The following is a 19,320-nucleotide window of genomic DNA, read 5'->3' as shown; positions in this document are numbered from 1 at the left end:
TTTTTACAAAATTTAAAGATATGTGAAGTCACTAACGATACGTACATTCTACGTAGGAAAGGGTCATTACTGTCATATGTAAATAAGTATTCGAGTTTTTATACTTCAGAGTTATGTAGTAAAATCACAGTATTTAAGAACAAATTAGGAATGAAATTATTGGGATATTGAGCCTATTCTTTCTGTTGAATGGGATAAACTCTCAGGCAGAAAGGAATGTCAGTAGATGAAGTTGCTGAAATGTTCATTTTATAAAGGTAACTTTATATATATATATCATCTTGATATATTTGTATTTCGGGGTCTCACACTCATTGATCCTATCAGATATGTTGATCAGGCTGTAATCAGATTTGGATTGTAACTGTCAGAGCAGTGAGTAATTTAGTATTCTCTAGGAAGTTAGGAAAGGAAGAATCCAAATATATAAATATTTCTTTTCTCTTAATGTATAATGGGAACATAATTTTGCTTATATCTAAGGTTTACTTTATTTGAAGACTTAGAGTGCATTGTGATCATTTAAAACCATTTCAGTGGCTCTTGTATTACCCAGTTCATTCAGTCTGTGCTCTCATAATAGATTTTACAGAAAAAACTCATGGCAAGTTAGTATCATTTGTGTGTGAATTTTCCAATTGTATTTCAGACTTTAAGAAAGAAAGGCCTTAATGGTTGTGAGAGCCCTGATGCTGACGATTACTTTGAGCACAGTCCACTCTCGGAGGACAGATTCAGCAAACTAAATGAAGATAGTGATTTTATTTTCAAACGAGGCCCTGTAAGTACTTTTATTTTACCTCTACTTTTTATTTGTTGATCCTTTTTGTTAACTTCATTATTTAGGCTCTGAACAAGAAGGAACACAGAGGGTGCGACAGCCCAGACCCTGATACTTCCTATGTGCTAACTCCACATACAGAAGAAAAATATAAAAAAATTAATGAGGAATTTGATAATATGATGCGGAATCATAAAATCGCAGTGAGTACTAAAGTATGGTTTGTGATCTTATCTTGTGCATGAAGAGATAGACAACACATCTTGTTTATTTTCGTAGTGGGTGATGACAGCAGTAAGTAGAAGGGGGAAAAGTATTTTATTAATTTCTTTTGGTTTTATAGAACTTCAAAATAAAATTGCATAAATCTTACAATGGTACATCTTCGATCTTGAGTGTCTTAAACATAGAAGTGAAGAGAAAACATCCTAATACAAGCTCTGCTACTTACTGTCCCCATGTCTTTGGATAGGGCATCCTGGATTCCAATTTCATCATCTGTAAAGTGAGTGAGTTGGCTCACATAGTTTTTTAAGGTCCCTTCCAGGTTTAAATTTCCATGATTTTAAATACAGGGTGCATATGAGACTTCCCTCTCCCTCTGATAACTTTTAAAATATTACATGTACTTAAGTAGATCTTGAGACTATAAAATGTAAAATGGCTGGATTTATTATAAAATGTGGCGTTTCAAAATTATCTTTAATTATTTTATACAGTTGCTGTAATAGTAGCTTACTATTTGGCTCTTTGTTAATGTCCCCAAACTATTTGGTGACAGTACCTCCAAATTCCTATTCTTTTCTTAACACTAGGTATTGAGGAAGACAGCCTTGGCTCGATTTTAATTTAAGGAAGCAGTGTTCTTAAACTGGTTACAAAACAAATAGTTGGTTTAAAGTTTTTCCATGCTCACACATTTAACCGTAGTGAAACAGTACTTCTTTGAGTTCATACTCTTTTGATAGTTCTTCAGAGAGTTCTCATTGAAGCACCACTGGCAAGAGCTGCTTAAGACAGTTATTCTGGATACATATCCAGAATACTACATATGTGTTGTAGGCTTTGTGGAACAAATTGGTTCCAATGCTGATATTTCTTTCATTACCAGAGTTAATTCTTTTAAAACTGTGCCCTAAAGTATGCATCATGGATTATTTCTTCAAAGTAGTCCTATGCTATAAGAAGAAGCCCATGGAAAACAGATTTAAGGAGGTATTTTTTGTGCTAATACCATTCTTAAGAAACAAAACAACTGAAAAAAAAATCCCTTTTGAACTCATATGGATGTTGGTGACCTTGCAGTTAATGTTAAGCTGCAAAAGCATTGTTTAAGTAAAATTGCTTTACCTTTGAAAACATTTTATCATGTATCCATTGTTTTATACTTTTTAATGAGTTATTTTCTACCTGAAATAAACTATTGAATAAAGTACATAATTATTTACATTCTTTCAACTTTGAATTAGCAGTGTTACCTTACTTTGCAAATCACTGTTTTAAAATGTAGGGAGAGGAAAGTTTTCTATTTTCTCTCACTTTAAATTATAAAGAGGATTGTTATTTATCATGGTTGACAAGTATAAGTGGTCTATGGAGGAAATGCAAGAGGAAAATAGAAAATATTATTTTTAAGGAACTATGGAATATTTTGGAGGGAAATAAGATAACAATATTTGTAATTTAATCTTTATACAGTTTAAAGATAACTTGCCAGTAGTTAATTTTGTTTAGTTTTTTTTTACATTTTTATTATACTCATTGCATTGTGTTATATATATAAAACGTGATTTTTTTTTTTTTTAGTTTTGTCCATTAAGAATGTTAGTGAATTAAATCAGACCAGGGCAAACTTGATGTATGAAGTTTATAATATATGTACATACTTTTCCCCTTTTGTTATATTTGGAATCTCCCAATAGAAATGTAATGTTACTAAACTGATTTGCATTTAAGTGCTAATTTATGCTTTCTTGGTAACAATGATGTATTTTATAATGTGTAAATGACAACACAACTCTAATATCAGGTTCTGACCTTTCATTTTCATCTCTGAATATTTGAAATACATAATATATACATTATACTAGTATATATGTATTAATATATAAAAAATGGAAATTGAAAATGTTCATGTTAAACATTCTCATGTCCAAATATAATTGTAAAGAAAATAGCTTAAACCTGCAAATTGATTTAGTAAGAACCTATCCCCATCCTCTGCTTTTAGTAACTAGTGTTACCTTATCAAATTAAAGTTCGTAAGTTATCAAATTTAATATAGATGAAAATGAAACTAACAGTTTTCTCTTCCTTTTTCTTTATTTACAGCCCGGTTTGCCACCTCAAAACTTCTCAATGTCTGTCACAGTCCCTGTGACCAGCCCTAGTGCTTTGTCCTACACTAACCCAGCGAGTTCACTTGTGTCCCCATCTTTGGCAGCCAGCTCAACATTAGCAGATTCAAACATGCTCTCTCCACCTCAAGCCACATTACATAGAAATGTATCCCCTGGAGCCCCTCAGAGACCACCAAGTACTGGCAGTGCAGGTATGTCCTGATATTTATTCTTCCGATTCTTCAAAAGAAAGAAAAATCTAATTGCTAACATAAACAGTTTCTTATTCTGCTACTCTTAATTTTATTGCTTTGATGAGCAAAGAGTCACTACTACATAATTGCCTCCGTTTTAAAGTATTATTTTGAAAATCTGTGGCTCTAGCCTTGTACTAGGCTTTGTGGAACAAATAAAGCTTTCCTTATCCTGGGAAAGCTTTCCTTATCATGGGAAAGCCATACTAGACAGGCAGAAAATTTATTTAGGATATCATGGGCAAAGATTTAAAATTGAGGGTGAGCCATTCGTGTTAAAAATGTGGAGAGATGACTCACCTGATTGGAGTTAGAGCATTTTCTCCATCTCCCCCTGTCTGATTTGTTCATTAATTCAGCAGAAATTTTCGGTGCATTTACTGCATCACTGTGTGTAATGCAGTGTCTCCTCTCCCATTATTCCTAGATTTTATAGCATTCCATTAGTACTCCCCCCATTCTTATCAATATGCACCATTTGGTATTGATACACAAGAAGGCAGACATGTCCAGAGCTTGATAGGCGAGTGACTGTATATTTGACTACGTCATATTACACGTTAACGCCAAATTCAAACTGGGCTAGTTTTTATTTTTGTGTTTTTTAGGAATGGAGTGAGAGTTACCTCTGTTCAATTCCTCTTTACTCAGATAAGGAGAGCCAATTCACATTCCCTCTCTCCTCTCTCTAATGTTGTTAGGTGGGATGTTGAGCACTTCAGACCTCACAGTGCCAAATGGAGCTGGAAGCAGCCCAGTGGGTGAGTGAATTCCTACTGTTTTACTTTGTAAGCATCTGTCCTATCTGAGATAAAAGGAATATTTTACCTCAAACAAGGCCTTCTGCCAAATGAAGAGGAAAATATGGGGATATATGACTAGAGTAGACATGTCCCTTTGCGCTTTGTTTAATTAGTGCTTTCACTAATACTTAACATTTTTTCATATCCCTGTGTTATTCCTCATACCTTGGCCTTACATTCAGTTACTCATTCATTCAAATATTTATTGAGTGCCTCCTTCATAGCAGACATTGTTCTTTTCTAAAGACTAAATTGCCTTAATACAATTTTTACATCAAGACAGTTTCTTATGGAGAAGCTTTCTGTGTCATCTATCCTTACCAGAGTTAGACTGTTAGCAGACTGCTGTATCTTACAATTGTGTGAAATGTTTTCAGAGAAATTGCAATAGGAAGAAATGGTGGGCCTACTTCTAGAGACACAAAGAGAATTGAGAAGTTTGTCTCTGAAGGATCTGTTTTGGTAGTCACATGTAGAACATTCACATTTTGTTGTGGTTGCTGCCAGATTGGCTCTTTTGCTTTGGGACCCCTGCCAAGATGACTAGCAGTTTAAACATGTCATAAATGTGTCTGTCTGCCTAGCCCTGAAGTGCTGGTAAAGATAGATTGTGATCTTAACATTACAAAAACATGGCATGTATGTCAAAGAGTCACAAGAATAACTGTGTCCCTTTGGATTATCATCACATTTAGTCGTCTTGGTCTCTTTATCTGTGATAATCACAGTTATCATCATTTTTATCTGAAAACAAGGGCAGTAATTCCCTCCCTGCTTCTAGATATTGTGTGTTCAAAGACACATCTGAAAACAGATCACTTATAGGAAAAATTCCCTATTACATATATTCAACCCATTTATTCCAAAAATGTGAGGAGCTTCTGCCTTAAGAAAATTTTGGAGATGATTGAATAATTTAAAATGATGAGAAAGAAATAAATGGACATTATTGAGTGAGACAAGTTACAAAACATGTAGTGACCTAAAGTAGGAATAAATACCTAATTGTATCTGGCATTGTATTAATTGCTGTTTTAATGGAATTAAACAGATAAGACCTGTTGTGGGATATTTTATTAACAGATAATTAAATGTGGAAAAATTCATTAAGGTCTTACCAGTTATACATTAGGACTGCTATCCTTGTATGTGTATTTCCTAATATTTATAGTTTATTTCTTTTCAGCTCTATTTTAGTTGTTTACGTGCCCGTATACTCTCTTTATATTGCATTTTCCCATATGCTTTTTTTTAAATATTTTTTTTTTGGCTGCATTGGGTCTTTGTTGCTGCATGTGGGCTTTCTCTAGTTGCAGCGAGTGGGGGCTACTCTTCGTTGTGGTGCGCAGGCTTCTTATTGCGGTGGCTTCTCTTGTTGTGGAGCATGGGCTCTAGGGGTGCGGGCTTCAGTAGTTGCAGCACACGGGCTCAGTAGTTGCAGCACGCGGGCCCTAGAGTGCATGGGCTTCAGTAGTTGTGGCGTGTTGGCTCAGTTGTTGTGGCGTGTGGCTCTAGGGCACGTGGGCTTCAGTAGCTGTGGCGCGTGGGCTCTAGAGCGCAGGCTCAGTAGTTGTGGTGCGCGGGCTTAGTTGCTCTGCAGCCTGTGGGATCTTCCCGGACCAAGGATCGAACCTGTGTCCCCTGCATTGGCAGGCAGATTCTTAACCACTGCGCCACCAGGAAAGTCCCTTCCCATATGCTTTTATTCTTCCAGCACTATGCATCTTGCTCTCCCTTCTACTTTGCAACCTGGTTATGGCTGGAATCAATAATTTCTGTTTTATTTAATGTTAATTTTGACTAGCTCTTGGTGTTATTTCCAAAGTTATTTTTATTTAATGGGGTTTAACTATTTGAAGATTTCTAATGTGTTTTCCCTTTGCCTTTATTTTTTTTCTCATACCTCTGGCTTGATAAACATGGCTCTTCCTCCTATCAAACAAGTGTTTCAGTTCTCTTTTTGTTCTTTTTTGGGTTTTGTACTCTCCACACTTCCCTAAAGCTTTTATACTATTCTTTCTTATCTGCCGTGCAACTATAAATCTAGACTTTGTCTTTGTTCAATTTTCTGTGTTCCCTTTGGTAATTTCAGACTCAGACTTTGTCATCCTAATTTGACCTTCTACATATAATCTAATCCTGTTGCTTTTATTTCTTTTTTTTAAATTTATCTTTCTTCTTTTGTAAGCTTCCTTCCCCCCTTTCTAGGCCATCAGGTTTGGAGGGTCACATTAGTCACACTCCTCAGATCATGGCACATATTCAATGGTTTGCACAAAGCATTTCTCAGAATGTTATTCACTTTTCCCTTTATACCTCTATTCCACTCCCATTCTCTTCCTCTCCCCACACCCTCCATTCCCCAGTCATAGGCAACTATTTTAATATGTTTAGTGCTAATAGTGTTAATAATCACATTAATGATGATGATTAGTGAACATGAATTTTTATAAAAATTTAAGATTCAAGTAAGTATTAAAATATTTAAGTGCTTAGTGAGTTACTTAAAAGTCTATTTCTATTACTACATCCACACAGAGATAAATCTATTTCTTTTTTTTTAACATCTTTATTGGAGTATAATTGCTTTACAATGGTGTGTTAGTTTCTGCTTTATAACAAAGTGAATCAGTTACACATATACATATGTTCCTATATCTCTTCCCTCTTGCGTCTCCCTCCCTATCCCACCCCTCTAGGTGGTCACAAACCACCTAGCTGATCTCCCTGTGCTATGCGGCTGCTTTCCACTAGCTACCTATTTTACGTTTGGTAGTGTATATATGTCCATGCCACTCTCTCACTTTGTCACAGCTTACCCTTCCCCCTCCCCATATCCTCAAGTCCATTCTCTGGTAGGTCTGTGCCTTTATTCCCGTCTTACCCCTAGGTTCTTCATGACCTTTTTTTTTTTTCCTTAGATTCCATATATATGTGTTAGCATACGGTATTTGTTTTTCTCTTTCTGACTTACTTCACTCTGTATGACAGACTCTAGGTCCATCCACCTCACTACAAATAACTCAATTTCGTTTCTTTTTATGGCTGAGTAATATTCCATTGTATATATGTGCCACATCTTCTTTATCCATTCATCTGTTGATGGACACTTAGATTGCTTCCATGTCCTGGCTATTGTAAATAGAGCTGCAATGAACATTTTGGTACATGACTCTTTGAATTATGGTTTTCTCAGGGTATATGCCCAGTAGTGGGATTGCTGGGTCGTATGGTAGTTCTATGATAAATCTATTTCTTATAACAATCTTATAACACAGTATAACCTCAGACTTATATCAAGATCGAATGTCTTGATTCTTCACTGATTCATACTCTTATATACCTGTTTAACCTGTGCTAGATGTAATTCTGCTTGGTTGGATTATATCCTAGGTGACATTTTTGTTATAACTGCTTTTTAACATGTGCCACCTCAGAATTCAGATTCAACTAACTAGACATCGTGTATCACTTAATTCAGGTACCAAATGGAAGTAATTATTTTTGTGCAGTACTTATAGCATACATGGGTTTAAAGTGTTTCTTGCTGTAAATTTCCCTCCCCGCCCCAAAATAAATGGCCTGTCATAGGTATTTTAGAAGTGTTTTTTGTTTTTTTTTTAAATTAATTAATTTATTTTTATTTTTGGCTGCGTTGGGGCTTCATTGCGGCGCGTGGGCTTTCTCCTGTTGCGGCGAGTGGGGGCCACTCTTCGATGCAGTGCGCAGGCCTCTCATGGCAGTGGCCTCTCCTGTTGCAGAGCACGGGCTCCAGGCGTGTCGGCCTCAGTAGTTGTGGCACACGCCCTAGTTGCTCCGTGGCATATGGGATCCTCCCGGACCAGCGTTATTTTTTTGTGAAGAAGAGTCAAATAATGTATTTTAGCCCATTTTCAACAATGGTGCCATTTTGGTTTAGTAGTTTGGAAAAATAGTTTAAACTCAATTTTATGCCTAAAGTCTTTATGAATGAAAAGATTAAACATTTTTAAATTCCCAGAGAAATTTAGAAGAAAATATATTAAGAACTGTGGATATGATTTCTTATCTACATTTTTCAAAGTATGTTTCCTGGAACCATATGAAAAGAAGGACTTACCTATGTGTTTGGCAAACCTTGTGCTAAATAAAACTAAACCAGTTTCTTTACTGTAGGACTTACCAGAGCCTTTAAAATGCTAACCTGTTTTGTGAATCTTTAAACATGGTTACTCAAAGCGATTTCACAGTAGAACCCTTCCTTTTTATTTTCCTCATGAAAAAGCATCTTTCAGAATTAGTGTTATATAAAACATATTTTGGGAAAGACAGGTCATTTGAGCAGACTTGGTCATTTGGACCAACTCTTTTTCTGAGGACAACTAGAAATGCTAGGCAGAGTATTTTTTTAAATCTGCTTGAAAGCATTTCAGAGCTAATAAGGTAATGAAGAATTATTGGCTCAAGATCCAGGGAATGACAAAGACAGAGACTCAAAGAGGTGAGCCCAGGGCCCACAAAGAATTGGGAGGGCCTAGTATATTCTTCTCACTTTGGATTGAGTCCCTAAAAGGCTGGACCCTAGAAGTAGCATGAATCAGAGGTTATCAGTCCCTCATAGTAGTTACATCTCCTATTTGCATCATCCCACTTCTTGAAGTTAGATTATGGTGATATATTGTTAGGGTCCCCAGGATGCCTGGGAAGGCAAATACTCTTTAGAAAAATAATATAAGGGTAAAACACCATCCCAGGCCTTATTATTTGTACTTGACATACAAGCAGATTACTAACTAGGCACAGTCAGGAGCAGTACAACATAAATGAAAGCCTGTGGAAAAAAATGGACAGTAGAACCTGCCTCCTGGGAACTCCAGAACTTGGAGTTATTAGGCACAGACTTTAACTTTAACATAACAATATTTACTGTATCAGGAAGATAAAAAATAGATTAAGAATTTTGGCGGAGAACTGGAAACTTTAAAAATGGACATTTTAGAACTAAAAAAAGTAAGAGTATTAAGAACTGACAGGATGGGTTTAATAACAAATTAGACAAAGCAAAAGTGAGAATTGGTGAACTAAAAGACAGGAACAATATTCAGAATTTTTGAGACATAAAAGGATGGATAATTCAAAAGAAGAGTAAGACCTAGAGGATACAGTGAGAAGGTCTAACATACTTAAAATTGGAGTCCCAGAGGCAAAAAGAGAGAAAATTGGCCAGAAGTGGTATTTGAAGAGATAATCACAGAATTTTCCAAGCCTAACAAAACACATCAAGCCATAGATTCAAGAAGCCCTTTAGAACCCATGTGGGATACAGTTAAAGCTGTGCTTTAAGAGAAATTTAAGTCTTTATGTGTATGAGAACACAGACATTTCACAAAAGAAGCTATCCAGGTGTCTAATAAATGTGTGAAAAGATGCTTGATTCAGTAATCAAGGAAATGCAAAATTAAAACCACAGACAGCATTAAGTACCCACCAGAACGGCTAAAGCAAAATAGATAATACCAGGTGTTAACAAGGGTATGGAAAAGCCCAAACTCTCATACACTGATGATGGCAGTACAAATTGGTGCAGTCATTTTGACATTATCTACTAAAGTTGTAAATATGTGTATTCCATGACCCAGCATTTTCTCTCACAGTTATATACTAGAGAAATGCATATATGCACCATGAGCACCAAGAGATATGTAAAAGAATGTGCATGGCATTATTTGTTACAGCCAGCATCTAGAAATAATTCAGATTTCTGTCAGTAGTAGAGTGGATGAATATGTGATAGTACCTTTACATGAAGTAATACTGTACTGCAATGAAAATGAAGGAACTATGGCAGTAATCAACAACGTGGATGAATTTCACCAAACTAATACAAATGAAAGAAGATAGATGCAAATACTAAATGATTCTATCTACATAAAGTTTGAAAAGCAGATGAGCAAAGCTATAGTTTTAAGGATGTCTGTGTAGGTAGATGGTAAAACTATAAAAAACACGAAGTTACTGTAAAAGTCATGATATATGCCACTTTGTAGGTGGAACAATAGGAGTATTTTTGGGGCCCAATTATAGAAACTAGCAATATTCTTTGGGGTTCTATGGTTACATGGTTCATATGATAAATCCTTAATCTTTTAAGTTTTTGTTTTATACATCTTTCTGTATATGTATTATATTAAAAGTTTTTAAAATAAATATAATACTTTGATATAAAATAATTATAATCACAAATGTGGAGGCACTTTTAAAGCTATGAGAATGTAATGTACATTGTAGTTATACTCTTAATTCTGAAATCTAGAGAGAAGAAAGTTCACACACCCATACATTCACACTCACAAAGATTTGGCAGCGTTTTGAATCTTTGAACATTATTGTCTGCATTGGCAGCTAGATATGCAGCTTCATCTTGAGATCATGAAGCGAGTCAGTATAAAAGGACAGGCCAACAAGCTGAGGATGGCAAAGTGGAAAGCTGGAAAGACTGGGTCCTCTGTGTTGAGCTGTTGAAGGCACTGAGCCTGCAACCACTTTTCCCCAAGTCTTATGTGAGATAATAGATTTTCCTCATTCTTAAGAGAAAAAGTGAAATAAAATACAGGCCACATCTAGGGGAATATTTGATAAATGAATAGGCATTTAATGTACTTAAATGTACAATTCAAAAAAGAAACCCAACTAGTGTTTTAAAAATTGAAAAGCATGTTCATCGTTGATAGTAATCATGAGATTCAAATAAAAATGCAAAAAAAACACAACAACCTCACCTAGTAATTGCCAACTATTACCACTTTTATTGTGACATGGAAAGCTGATGAAGGTGGGTGAAACTGATGATCTGGTTATGTGTTTGTGGCATTGGAAATTAGTAACAGTCGTTCTGGAAAGTTTTTGACAAGATGTTTCAGTAGTCATAAAAACCTGTTTTCCTCTAAGCCTAGTAATCCCATTTCTAGGAATCTCTCCTAAAGAAATCAATCAGACTATGCAAAGGTTCATTGCAACTTTATTTATAGTAGGGAATAATAGGAAAATATCAACATATTCAACAGTAAAAAAATTAAGTAAATTAAAAATTTCAACTGAATTCCAATTTTTAGTTGTGATTTAAAACTATGCAAAAAATATACACATGGAAGATAAAAGAAGAAATCCAAAATCATTGTAATAGTTTTGTTAGAATAGTGGAAGTATGTGTTTTCCCTCCTGTTTTCTAGTTTCTGAACTTTCTGTGATGCTATATTGATATGGTACATCTATAGTCATAAAATTATTATAGTAAATTGAGCATTCTTTTGTTTTATTCCTTGTAAAGTGATTTTTTATATTTTATCTATGTTATCGTCCAAATAAAACCTGCTAGTTTTGTATGTATTGTAGATTGTATATATCTTTCATGGAGGCAATCTGCTTATTGCTTATGGTTTACTAGGTAAATTTCTCTACTGAGAATTTACATTTAATACTCAGATAATACTGTAATTCAGATGACTTCGGGAACTCTTTTTAACTTTGGGCCTCTTTTCAAAGAACAAGCATAAAGTAAAATTGCCCAAATCCAGCAGTTTCACTTTTTTAAAAACATGTTGAGAAAGAGAAAAAAATACACTGGACTAGAAAGAGCTCAGCAAGCTCTTGGAGTTGATATGGGTTGAGTGAAGGTAATAAGGATTTGCATTATAGCAGAGGCAGTGGCAGTTAAAAAGAAGAGATGGGTAAGGAGAAAGGCATTATAAAGAAAGAATAGCAAAGCTTCATAGCTCTGTGAAAGTGGGGATGGAAGTGATGGAGGATGACAGTAGTACAGGTGTTTAAAACAGGTTGAGTTTGAAATGACAGCAGCATATTTGGGGAACAGTGCCCACCAGGTAGTTGCATGTGGATTGGAAATTAGGAGACACAAAGCAGAACTACAGATTTAAGAGTCATATTGAGGCAGTGGTTGAAGCCATGGGGATACATGAAGTCTCTGAAAGAGAAGGAGACATGTAGCCTCTTTGGGGCTGTGTACATAGGAAAGATTGAGAGGGAATACAGAAGAACCAGAATCTCATGATTGTTTTAGATCATAAGTTTCTAATGGACAGAATCCATGTTGTTCATCATATAGGAATTTCCACTGAGTCAAGTAAATATGTCATCAGTGATTTTAAAACCCATGGTCTTTTTAAATTTTAGAAAACTCATTCACTTCTTTGTACAAATGACATAATTTTATAGACTTTTAAAGTATATTGTTATTTATTTACCTATTTATTGAATAATCAGCTGAAAGTTCGTCAGATTTTATGAAAAATTTGTCAAATATGATAAAATTAATTCTTGAACCTTGCTTTGGATGAATTTTTCAGAATCTTTTGAGATTTTCAAAATCCTTTGCATGTCAGTTCAACTTCTCAAATAGATTCATAGTAATAGCCCTAAAAGAGTAGTATTAAGAACATGGGAGTGCTTTCCAGCCACTTCAGTGCAGTATTTCAGATGACACAACATTCTGAAATAGAAGCCAGATTGATATAATTGAATGACTTGCCTTAGAGCTGTAGGACCATAATTAAGATCAGCTTTGTCAAGTTTCTGGAAACATTAGTATGCAGTTTGCTCAAAAGCATTTTTGTCACATTTGTGTCAGGGCATAAGTTATCATAAAGCTTGAAAACACATTTTAACAAAAGTCACATTAAATTGGGTTTATTCATTTAGAATCAGTACTTTATTCCTAAATTTGTAGGCTATGACAAGATGAGTTATATCCTTAAAGTATATACCTCAAAAGTCTATCCCAACAATATCTTCATTTTTGTCATAAAAAATGAACAGGAGGTAAGAAGGCACACATTAGGAAGTATATCACTACACTCCACAAAATAACAAATGGTGCATATAAGATTATCTTGTTTCAATCTGGCAAGTTACCAAACTCTTACATCATCCTGTAATCGTCTGCTGCAGACTCTGACTTTATACTCAGAAATATCGTGCTTTTAGGTCCCGTTTCACTCTTGTAATTTGATTCTCATGGGTTACTATGGTACTACGTCTAGCTGAAAAGCATCATAGATTCCACATGGGAAAAGCACATTAATGCTTCTTAATAATGCGTTTTTCTAAATTACACCTTTGCATCATCTTATAATGTATTTGAGAGGAAATACTGCTTTATCCTTCAGATTTGAGTGCAAATCAAGTAAATAAGAATCTTCTATATATTATCAGAGAAATTAAGAACACACATTCATGCCATTATTTAAGAGAAGCATTTTTAATTTGTACTTACTTTCTACTGGTTTCTGTTAAACCTTCAGGTTTTTGTATAAAACTATTTGATGAGTATTTTATATCCAGATGACTTGCTTAGCAGTTAACCTCTGCCCAATTCATGGATGAGCTCTGCTCCACAGGGGATGGCCTAGTGCAGAGCTTGTTTTTTTAACAGCACTGCTTTCTGAAGCTTAACAGAGTGCAGGAAATTGCTTTCTGGGGTGTGGAAAGGAGATTCAGCCCAGATTTAATACATACCCCTTCAAGATAATGGAAGCAGAATGCAGGAAATAACCTCATAAGGTTAACTGAAGTATCAGTCCCCACAACAAAATTAAATCACATAATGAATTAAAAATGGTAGGTCACTTGGTAAAAGTTTTGGAGAAAGCAAGAGGAATTGGGTGAGAGTAAGTTGGAGGGGGAAAGAAGCACTGATCATCTGGAATCCCAACATTTTAAATGACAAGTGCTGAAGAGATACAGGCCAGTTCCTAAATGCTGCACCTCACTTCTCTGTTTTCTTTGTCCCTTGAAAATGTTCTGGTTAGGATCCAACAAAGTTGATTATATCACATTAGCAAAACATTAATTTTTAGTTTCTCCTATAAATAATTCACCTAAATAACATATCTTTTCAAACTCTTATATAAGCAAATATACTGAAGCATTCATTTCCTTCAGCAGAACTTCAAGAACTTAATCTCTTTCTAGTTAATATTTTTTAATTTTAGAATTTACATATCTATTCATCAATTGACCCTATTCGTTATATATTCTGTTCCTGAGAATGTTTTATAAACTGCCAAACACTATGTGGATTTTAGTGGGTTTAAATATTTCTCTTCCATTCAAGAAACTTTCATAGAATTAAAATGATCTGATAACCCAATACAAAAGCTCTTAAACTGAAAAATATGTGCAGTACATAATTGGTTTTTGTCATTAACTCATTGCAGTACTCATTGTACTACATTTCACTTCTTAGAATAGTCTTCTCAGGGTGAGATTTTAGGGAGGTTTTAGGCCGGTGTTAAGCACACAGCAGATAACTTAGTTTTGGTTAGTCCCTGCATGTATTTAACACAGACATGTATATATATATATTTGTAATATCTGGTGTCTGTTTATTTTTGGAGGATTCCTTTTTTTAAAAATTTATTTATTTTTGGCTGCATTGGGTCTTCGTTGCTGCACGTGGGCTCTCTCTAGTTGCGGTGAGCGGGGTCTACTCTTCGTTGCAGTGCATGGGCTTCTTGCAGTGGCTTCTCTTGTTGCAGAGCACGGGCTCTAGGCACACGGGCTTCAGTAGTTGTGGTGCATGGGCTTAGTTGCTCCGCAGCATGTAGGATCTTCCTGGACCAGGGCTCGAACCCATGTCCCCTGCATTGGCAGGCAGATTCCTAACCGCTTCGCCACCAGGGAAGTCCTTTTTGGAGGATTCTAAAGTTGTCTTTTTTGCTTTATACTGGAAGGAAAAGAACAGAATAAATACAACTGCCCTTTCCTTGTAACAGTCGCTGAAGCCATGGACTCTGTGCTTATCTGCCCCACCATTCCTTAGTCACACTTTGTTCATTCATGCTTTAGTGTATCTTTCTCACATTTATTCATAATGCCTGCCTTCTGTCATCTTTTGCCCTTTCAGACTGCTTAAATAGTTGATCCCACAAAGCCTTCCCTAATTAAAAGCCCACATGCCTGTATCAGTGCTTTGCTTTCTATTTCCTTGTAAATTTTGTGTGGTTACATTTCATTGTGTTGCCCATATCTCAAGTATAATTTTGACATCTTCGTGTCTCTGTGGTGTATGCCTGTTATTGCTAACTAGGTGAAAAGCTGCTTGAAGACCATGTAGGGTTTTTTTTTTAATCCCTTCCTATAACTTCGTCACTGCATAGTGCTCTACACCTAATAGACATTTAAAAGTTTATTTCTAAATTGTAAGGGTAGTTCTGTGTTGTCTGATTTTAGATGGTTACTACTATTGATGTGTGAATGCTGAGTCCCACCCAGAGAATTCAAGAGGCCTCTTCAGCCCTCCAGGAACTTCTAGTTCACTATTCTGAATATTTTGTTTTTGGTCAGCTTGTAATAAACACTAGGAGTGGAATTCTTTTTTTTTTTTTTTTAACATCTTTATTGGGGTATAATTGCTTTACAATGGTGTGTTAGTTTCTGCTTTATAACAAAGTGAATCAGTCATACATAAACATATGTTCCCATATGTCTTCCCAGGAGTGGAATTCTTAAGCCAACAAAGTTTTCTTTTATTCGGTGCCCTTAAATTAACATCTATATACTGTAATATCTGTGGCAAGGGGGATTGAAGTGGAGTCAGCCCTACCCAAACCACATGGCTACACATGAGGAGGACTAGAATGACTGCAATATCCATGAAAATAGGGATGATCCCTTACATTAATTTTCTATCTCAACTGGTGCCCAAAAGTACTGTGTATATACAATAGAACCTATACCACACTGTATCTTTTCCTTATTTCCTATCTAAGAAAGATAGACAATTCTTTAGGGAAAGTTAAAAAGTAGGAATTAGTTGATTGAAGTCAGATAAATAACAAATACTTAAAGAAGACCTTAATGGTAGTTAAAGAACAGAACAGGTACAGGTAGAGCTATAAGGAAGAAGTACTTGGTGAAAATAAGGCATTAGAGCTGAGTGCTAAATAAGCTTCAGTTAAGGAGATACCCTGATACCTAGTTCTGTGCCCAGAACTTAGTAGGAGTGCCTTTGTTGTCGTGAGAATGAATGAATAGGCTGGTCTCAGGCATCTTCTTATATATCCCCATTATCTTGGTCCCCAATAGGAGATGCCCCATTAGAAACATATTTTGTGTTTTAAGTTTCTGTCAGCAGGTCCAAGCAGTAAGACTGGAAACAAGTGGCATTAGTCTTAAACTTCATATGTATTTCAGACTTGCTTCACTCTCTGCTTATTTTTAAAATATTCAAAGATGACATGGTTAGATATTCATGAGTTTTATTATAAAATTCACTTGAAACTGGGACTGGGGAAAACTTGCATCATATTTGTACCACAGTATTTTAATGACTCGTTTCATGTTAATGAACAGTATTTCTTTTTTCCAGGGAATGGATTTGTAAACTCAAGAGCTTCTCCAAATTTGATTGGAACTACTGGTGCAAATAGTTTAGGCAAAGTTATGCCTACAAAGTCTCCCCCTCCTCCAGGTGGTGGCAGTCTTGGAATGAACAGTCGAAAACCAGATCTTCGAGTTGTCATCCCCCCTTCAAGCAAGGGCATGATGCCTCCACTGGTATGTTAAACCTTTCTTCAGTTTCATTCTTTAAAACATGTATTTTATACATAGTGTATATTCTCCTTTGCAATTTACTGTACTTCCATAGACTCTAGACCTTTTCCTAATAAGTATTTCTATTTGAAATTAGCATTTGAAGAGACAAGTTTATTTTAAATACACAGGAATCAGATTATGAAAAAACAGGAAATAAATCTACCTAATGGTTATTTAAAATTAAAGCTAAATATGGAGAAGTTATTATGTTAATTTTAATTTACCAAACTGGAATCTTTGCATAGAGATCTCATCCTCAATTTGATAAATTAAACCTGACTTAAGTACTTCTTCTCTGTGCCCTGCATACTTTGAGTAATTTTTTCACATACTTTTCTATAAGAGAAATACTAAATTATTTGTTAGAAAATTCTACATACCAAAGAGAACTATTGTAGAATAGGAAAGAATGCATAAAAACTTGGATGAGTTGTTCTCATAATTTTTGTTTATTCCTTCTCAAATAACCTTCCCATTTAACTCTTATAAGAATACAGGTCTGCCCACCCCAGCCCTTAACAATGTTCTAGCCTCATTTGCTTTTGAATCCTGTGTTTATAAGAAGAGGAAAATATATCTACCCCCCTTAGCTTTCTATAGAAAAAAGTTAGAATATATATGCAAGTTTTAAAACCATTCTGATTTTAGCAACTGTTTGACTACTAACAATCAATGTGATGTGTCAGGTGGTCTTCCTACTATGCAGCTGCTAAACTGGCCATTTGATTGTTTGCTAAGTGAAAGTAATGCTATCAGGCTTTAGATAATAATTCTACATTGTATAATGATTTATAGATTCCCAAACATCTTTATATGCATTGTATCATTTGATTCTCAAACAGTGATCTTGGCAGGTAAGATAAGGAAACCAAGGGAAGGTTAGTACTGGTCCAGGGTAGCACAAAAGAGAGCCAGAACCAAAACCCTTTAAGTCAAAAAACAAAGTGCTTTTTCATTCGGAGATACAGAAAATTGGAAACTTGCTCCCAGTCTTACACTGAAAAAATGTTGGACAAACAATTTCATAGTTTTCCTTGAACACATTGTAGTGCTGAGATTTCAGAGCAAACAACTGGCCTAGACTCTAGGGAGAGACAGATACTGCAGGGAGAGGACATTGGAGCACTGACTTTATCTGGGCAAGACACAGATAATAAGAGTTAAGCTAGGGTGATTGGTGAATTGCTGGAGGCCAAGTATTCACTGGCAGGACTCTGTAAAACCCCTGGGACTGCTATGTAGGGAGTCTTAAGCCCTCTTGCAGGCTTTTTCTCCATGAACCCCACTGGGTGCTCACAGAAAAAATTGGGAATATCCTGAAAAAGTCTCCTCTGTGGTGTACAACGGGAAGAGAGGGGAAGAGCAGCCACTGCACTAGGGGCAAAAAGTTTTGCCTGGATCCTTCTCCCCTTTCACTCCTATGGAACAGAAGTCTTAATCTGTGAGGAGATGAATGACATAAATGGTCATCCTTAGGCATTGGTGAATTCCCATTGTATCTGGGGAAATGGAAAAGGAAAACTCTCTCAGCCCATGGTGGAGGAGCAGGAACAATGTCATGAACATGGCAGAATTTCTGAGAAGGCTGCAGCCTGATGCACAGCACAAAGGGGAAAGCTTAAAACTGAGAATGAGCGGTCTTTGGGGAAAAAACAAATAAACAAAAAACCTCTAGCCAACCAATCTTCCATTCCCACCAGAGGGATTTGAGGCCTGTGGTGGATACACTGAGGGTAACCATAGCAACAGTGAAGCTCAAACCCAGCCCAGTTCTTAATTAAATTAACTCAAACTCTGTACTAAAGGCCTAGCAGGAGGAAAGACCTGTTACAGGTCTTCAGGTCAGTAGGAATTACCCAAACTGAAATATAAAGAGAAGAATCAAAACAAACAAAAAAAAACAGAACAAAGCCTCTAATATTTGTGGGGCTTTTTCAGATGATTTAACATGTTTATAATTAGAATTCCAAAAAGAGAAGAGAGAGAGAACAGAGCAGAAGAAATGTGTTTGAAGAAATAATAACCAACACCAAACACACACACACTCAGACTGCTAAAACAGAAGACAAAGAGGAAAATCTTAAAGGCAACCAGGGAAAAGAGACGCATAAATATACAGAGGAATGAAGATAAGAATTTATACCGTACTTCTTTTCAGAAACTATGCAAGCTACAAAACAGTGGAGTAATCTAAAGTGCTGAAATTAAAACAAAACCCAAAAAACTTTCAACCTAGAATTCTGTACCCAGCAAAAATACCTTTCAAGAAATGAAAGAGAAATAAAAACATTCTCAAAAAAAAATTGTGGGAATTTATTGCCAGCAGACATACTCTACAAGAAATGTTAAAGGATTTCCTTTGGAAGAAGGAATATGCTACCAGCAAACTCTTGGGTCTATACAGAGAAATAAAGAACAATGGAAATGGAATAAATGAAGATAAAATAAAATTCATTTTGTCCTTCATTTGATAAACTTTAATTTTAGAACAGTTTTAAATTTATACAAAGATTGCAAAGGTGGTACAGAAAGTTCCCATATGCTGCACACCC

The 19,320-nt window shown here is 35.6% G+C and overlaps 1 protein-coding gene across 13 annotated transcripts in view; it reads left to right on the top strand.

Moving 5' to 3' along the window:
• The window catches only part of MEF2A (myocyte enhancer factor 2A), a 178,455-nt gene that overhangs the window by 131,781 nt on the left and 27,354 nt on the right, over nucleotides 1-19,320 (top strand). For 7 of the 13 annotated variants that reach the window (XM_019945742.3, XM_073801340.1, XM_073801341.1 and 4 more), the window contains 4 exons: nucleotides 847-984; nucleotides 3,113-3,332; nucleotides 4,076-4,135; nucleotides 16,542-16,729. In XM_019945742.3, the coding sequence (XP_019801301.2) occupies nucleotides 847-984; nucleotides 3,113-3,332; nucleotides 4,076-4,135; nucleotides 16,542-16,729 (606 nt within the window). Of the gene's footprint in view, nucleotides 1-649; nucleotides 782-846; nucleotides 985-3,112; nucleotides 3,333-4,075; nucleotides 4,136-16,541; nucleotides 16,730-19,320 lie in introns of all 13 variants that reach the window. The other 6 variants (XM_073801344.1, XM_073801345.1, XM_019945750.3 and 3 more) reach the window with 4 other exon arrangements.

The sequence above is a fragment of the Tursiops truncatus genome, chromosome 2, assembly GCF_011762595.2.
Source record: "Tursiops truncatus isolate mTurTru1 chromosome 2, mTurTru1.mat.Y, whole genome shotgun sequence".
Taxonomy (NCBI): domain Eukaryota; kingdom Metazoa; phylum Chordata; class Mammalia; order Artiodactyla; family Delphinidae; genus Tursiops; species Tursiops truncatus.
This window is presented reverse-complemented; position numbering and strand designations above follow the sequence as displayed.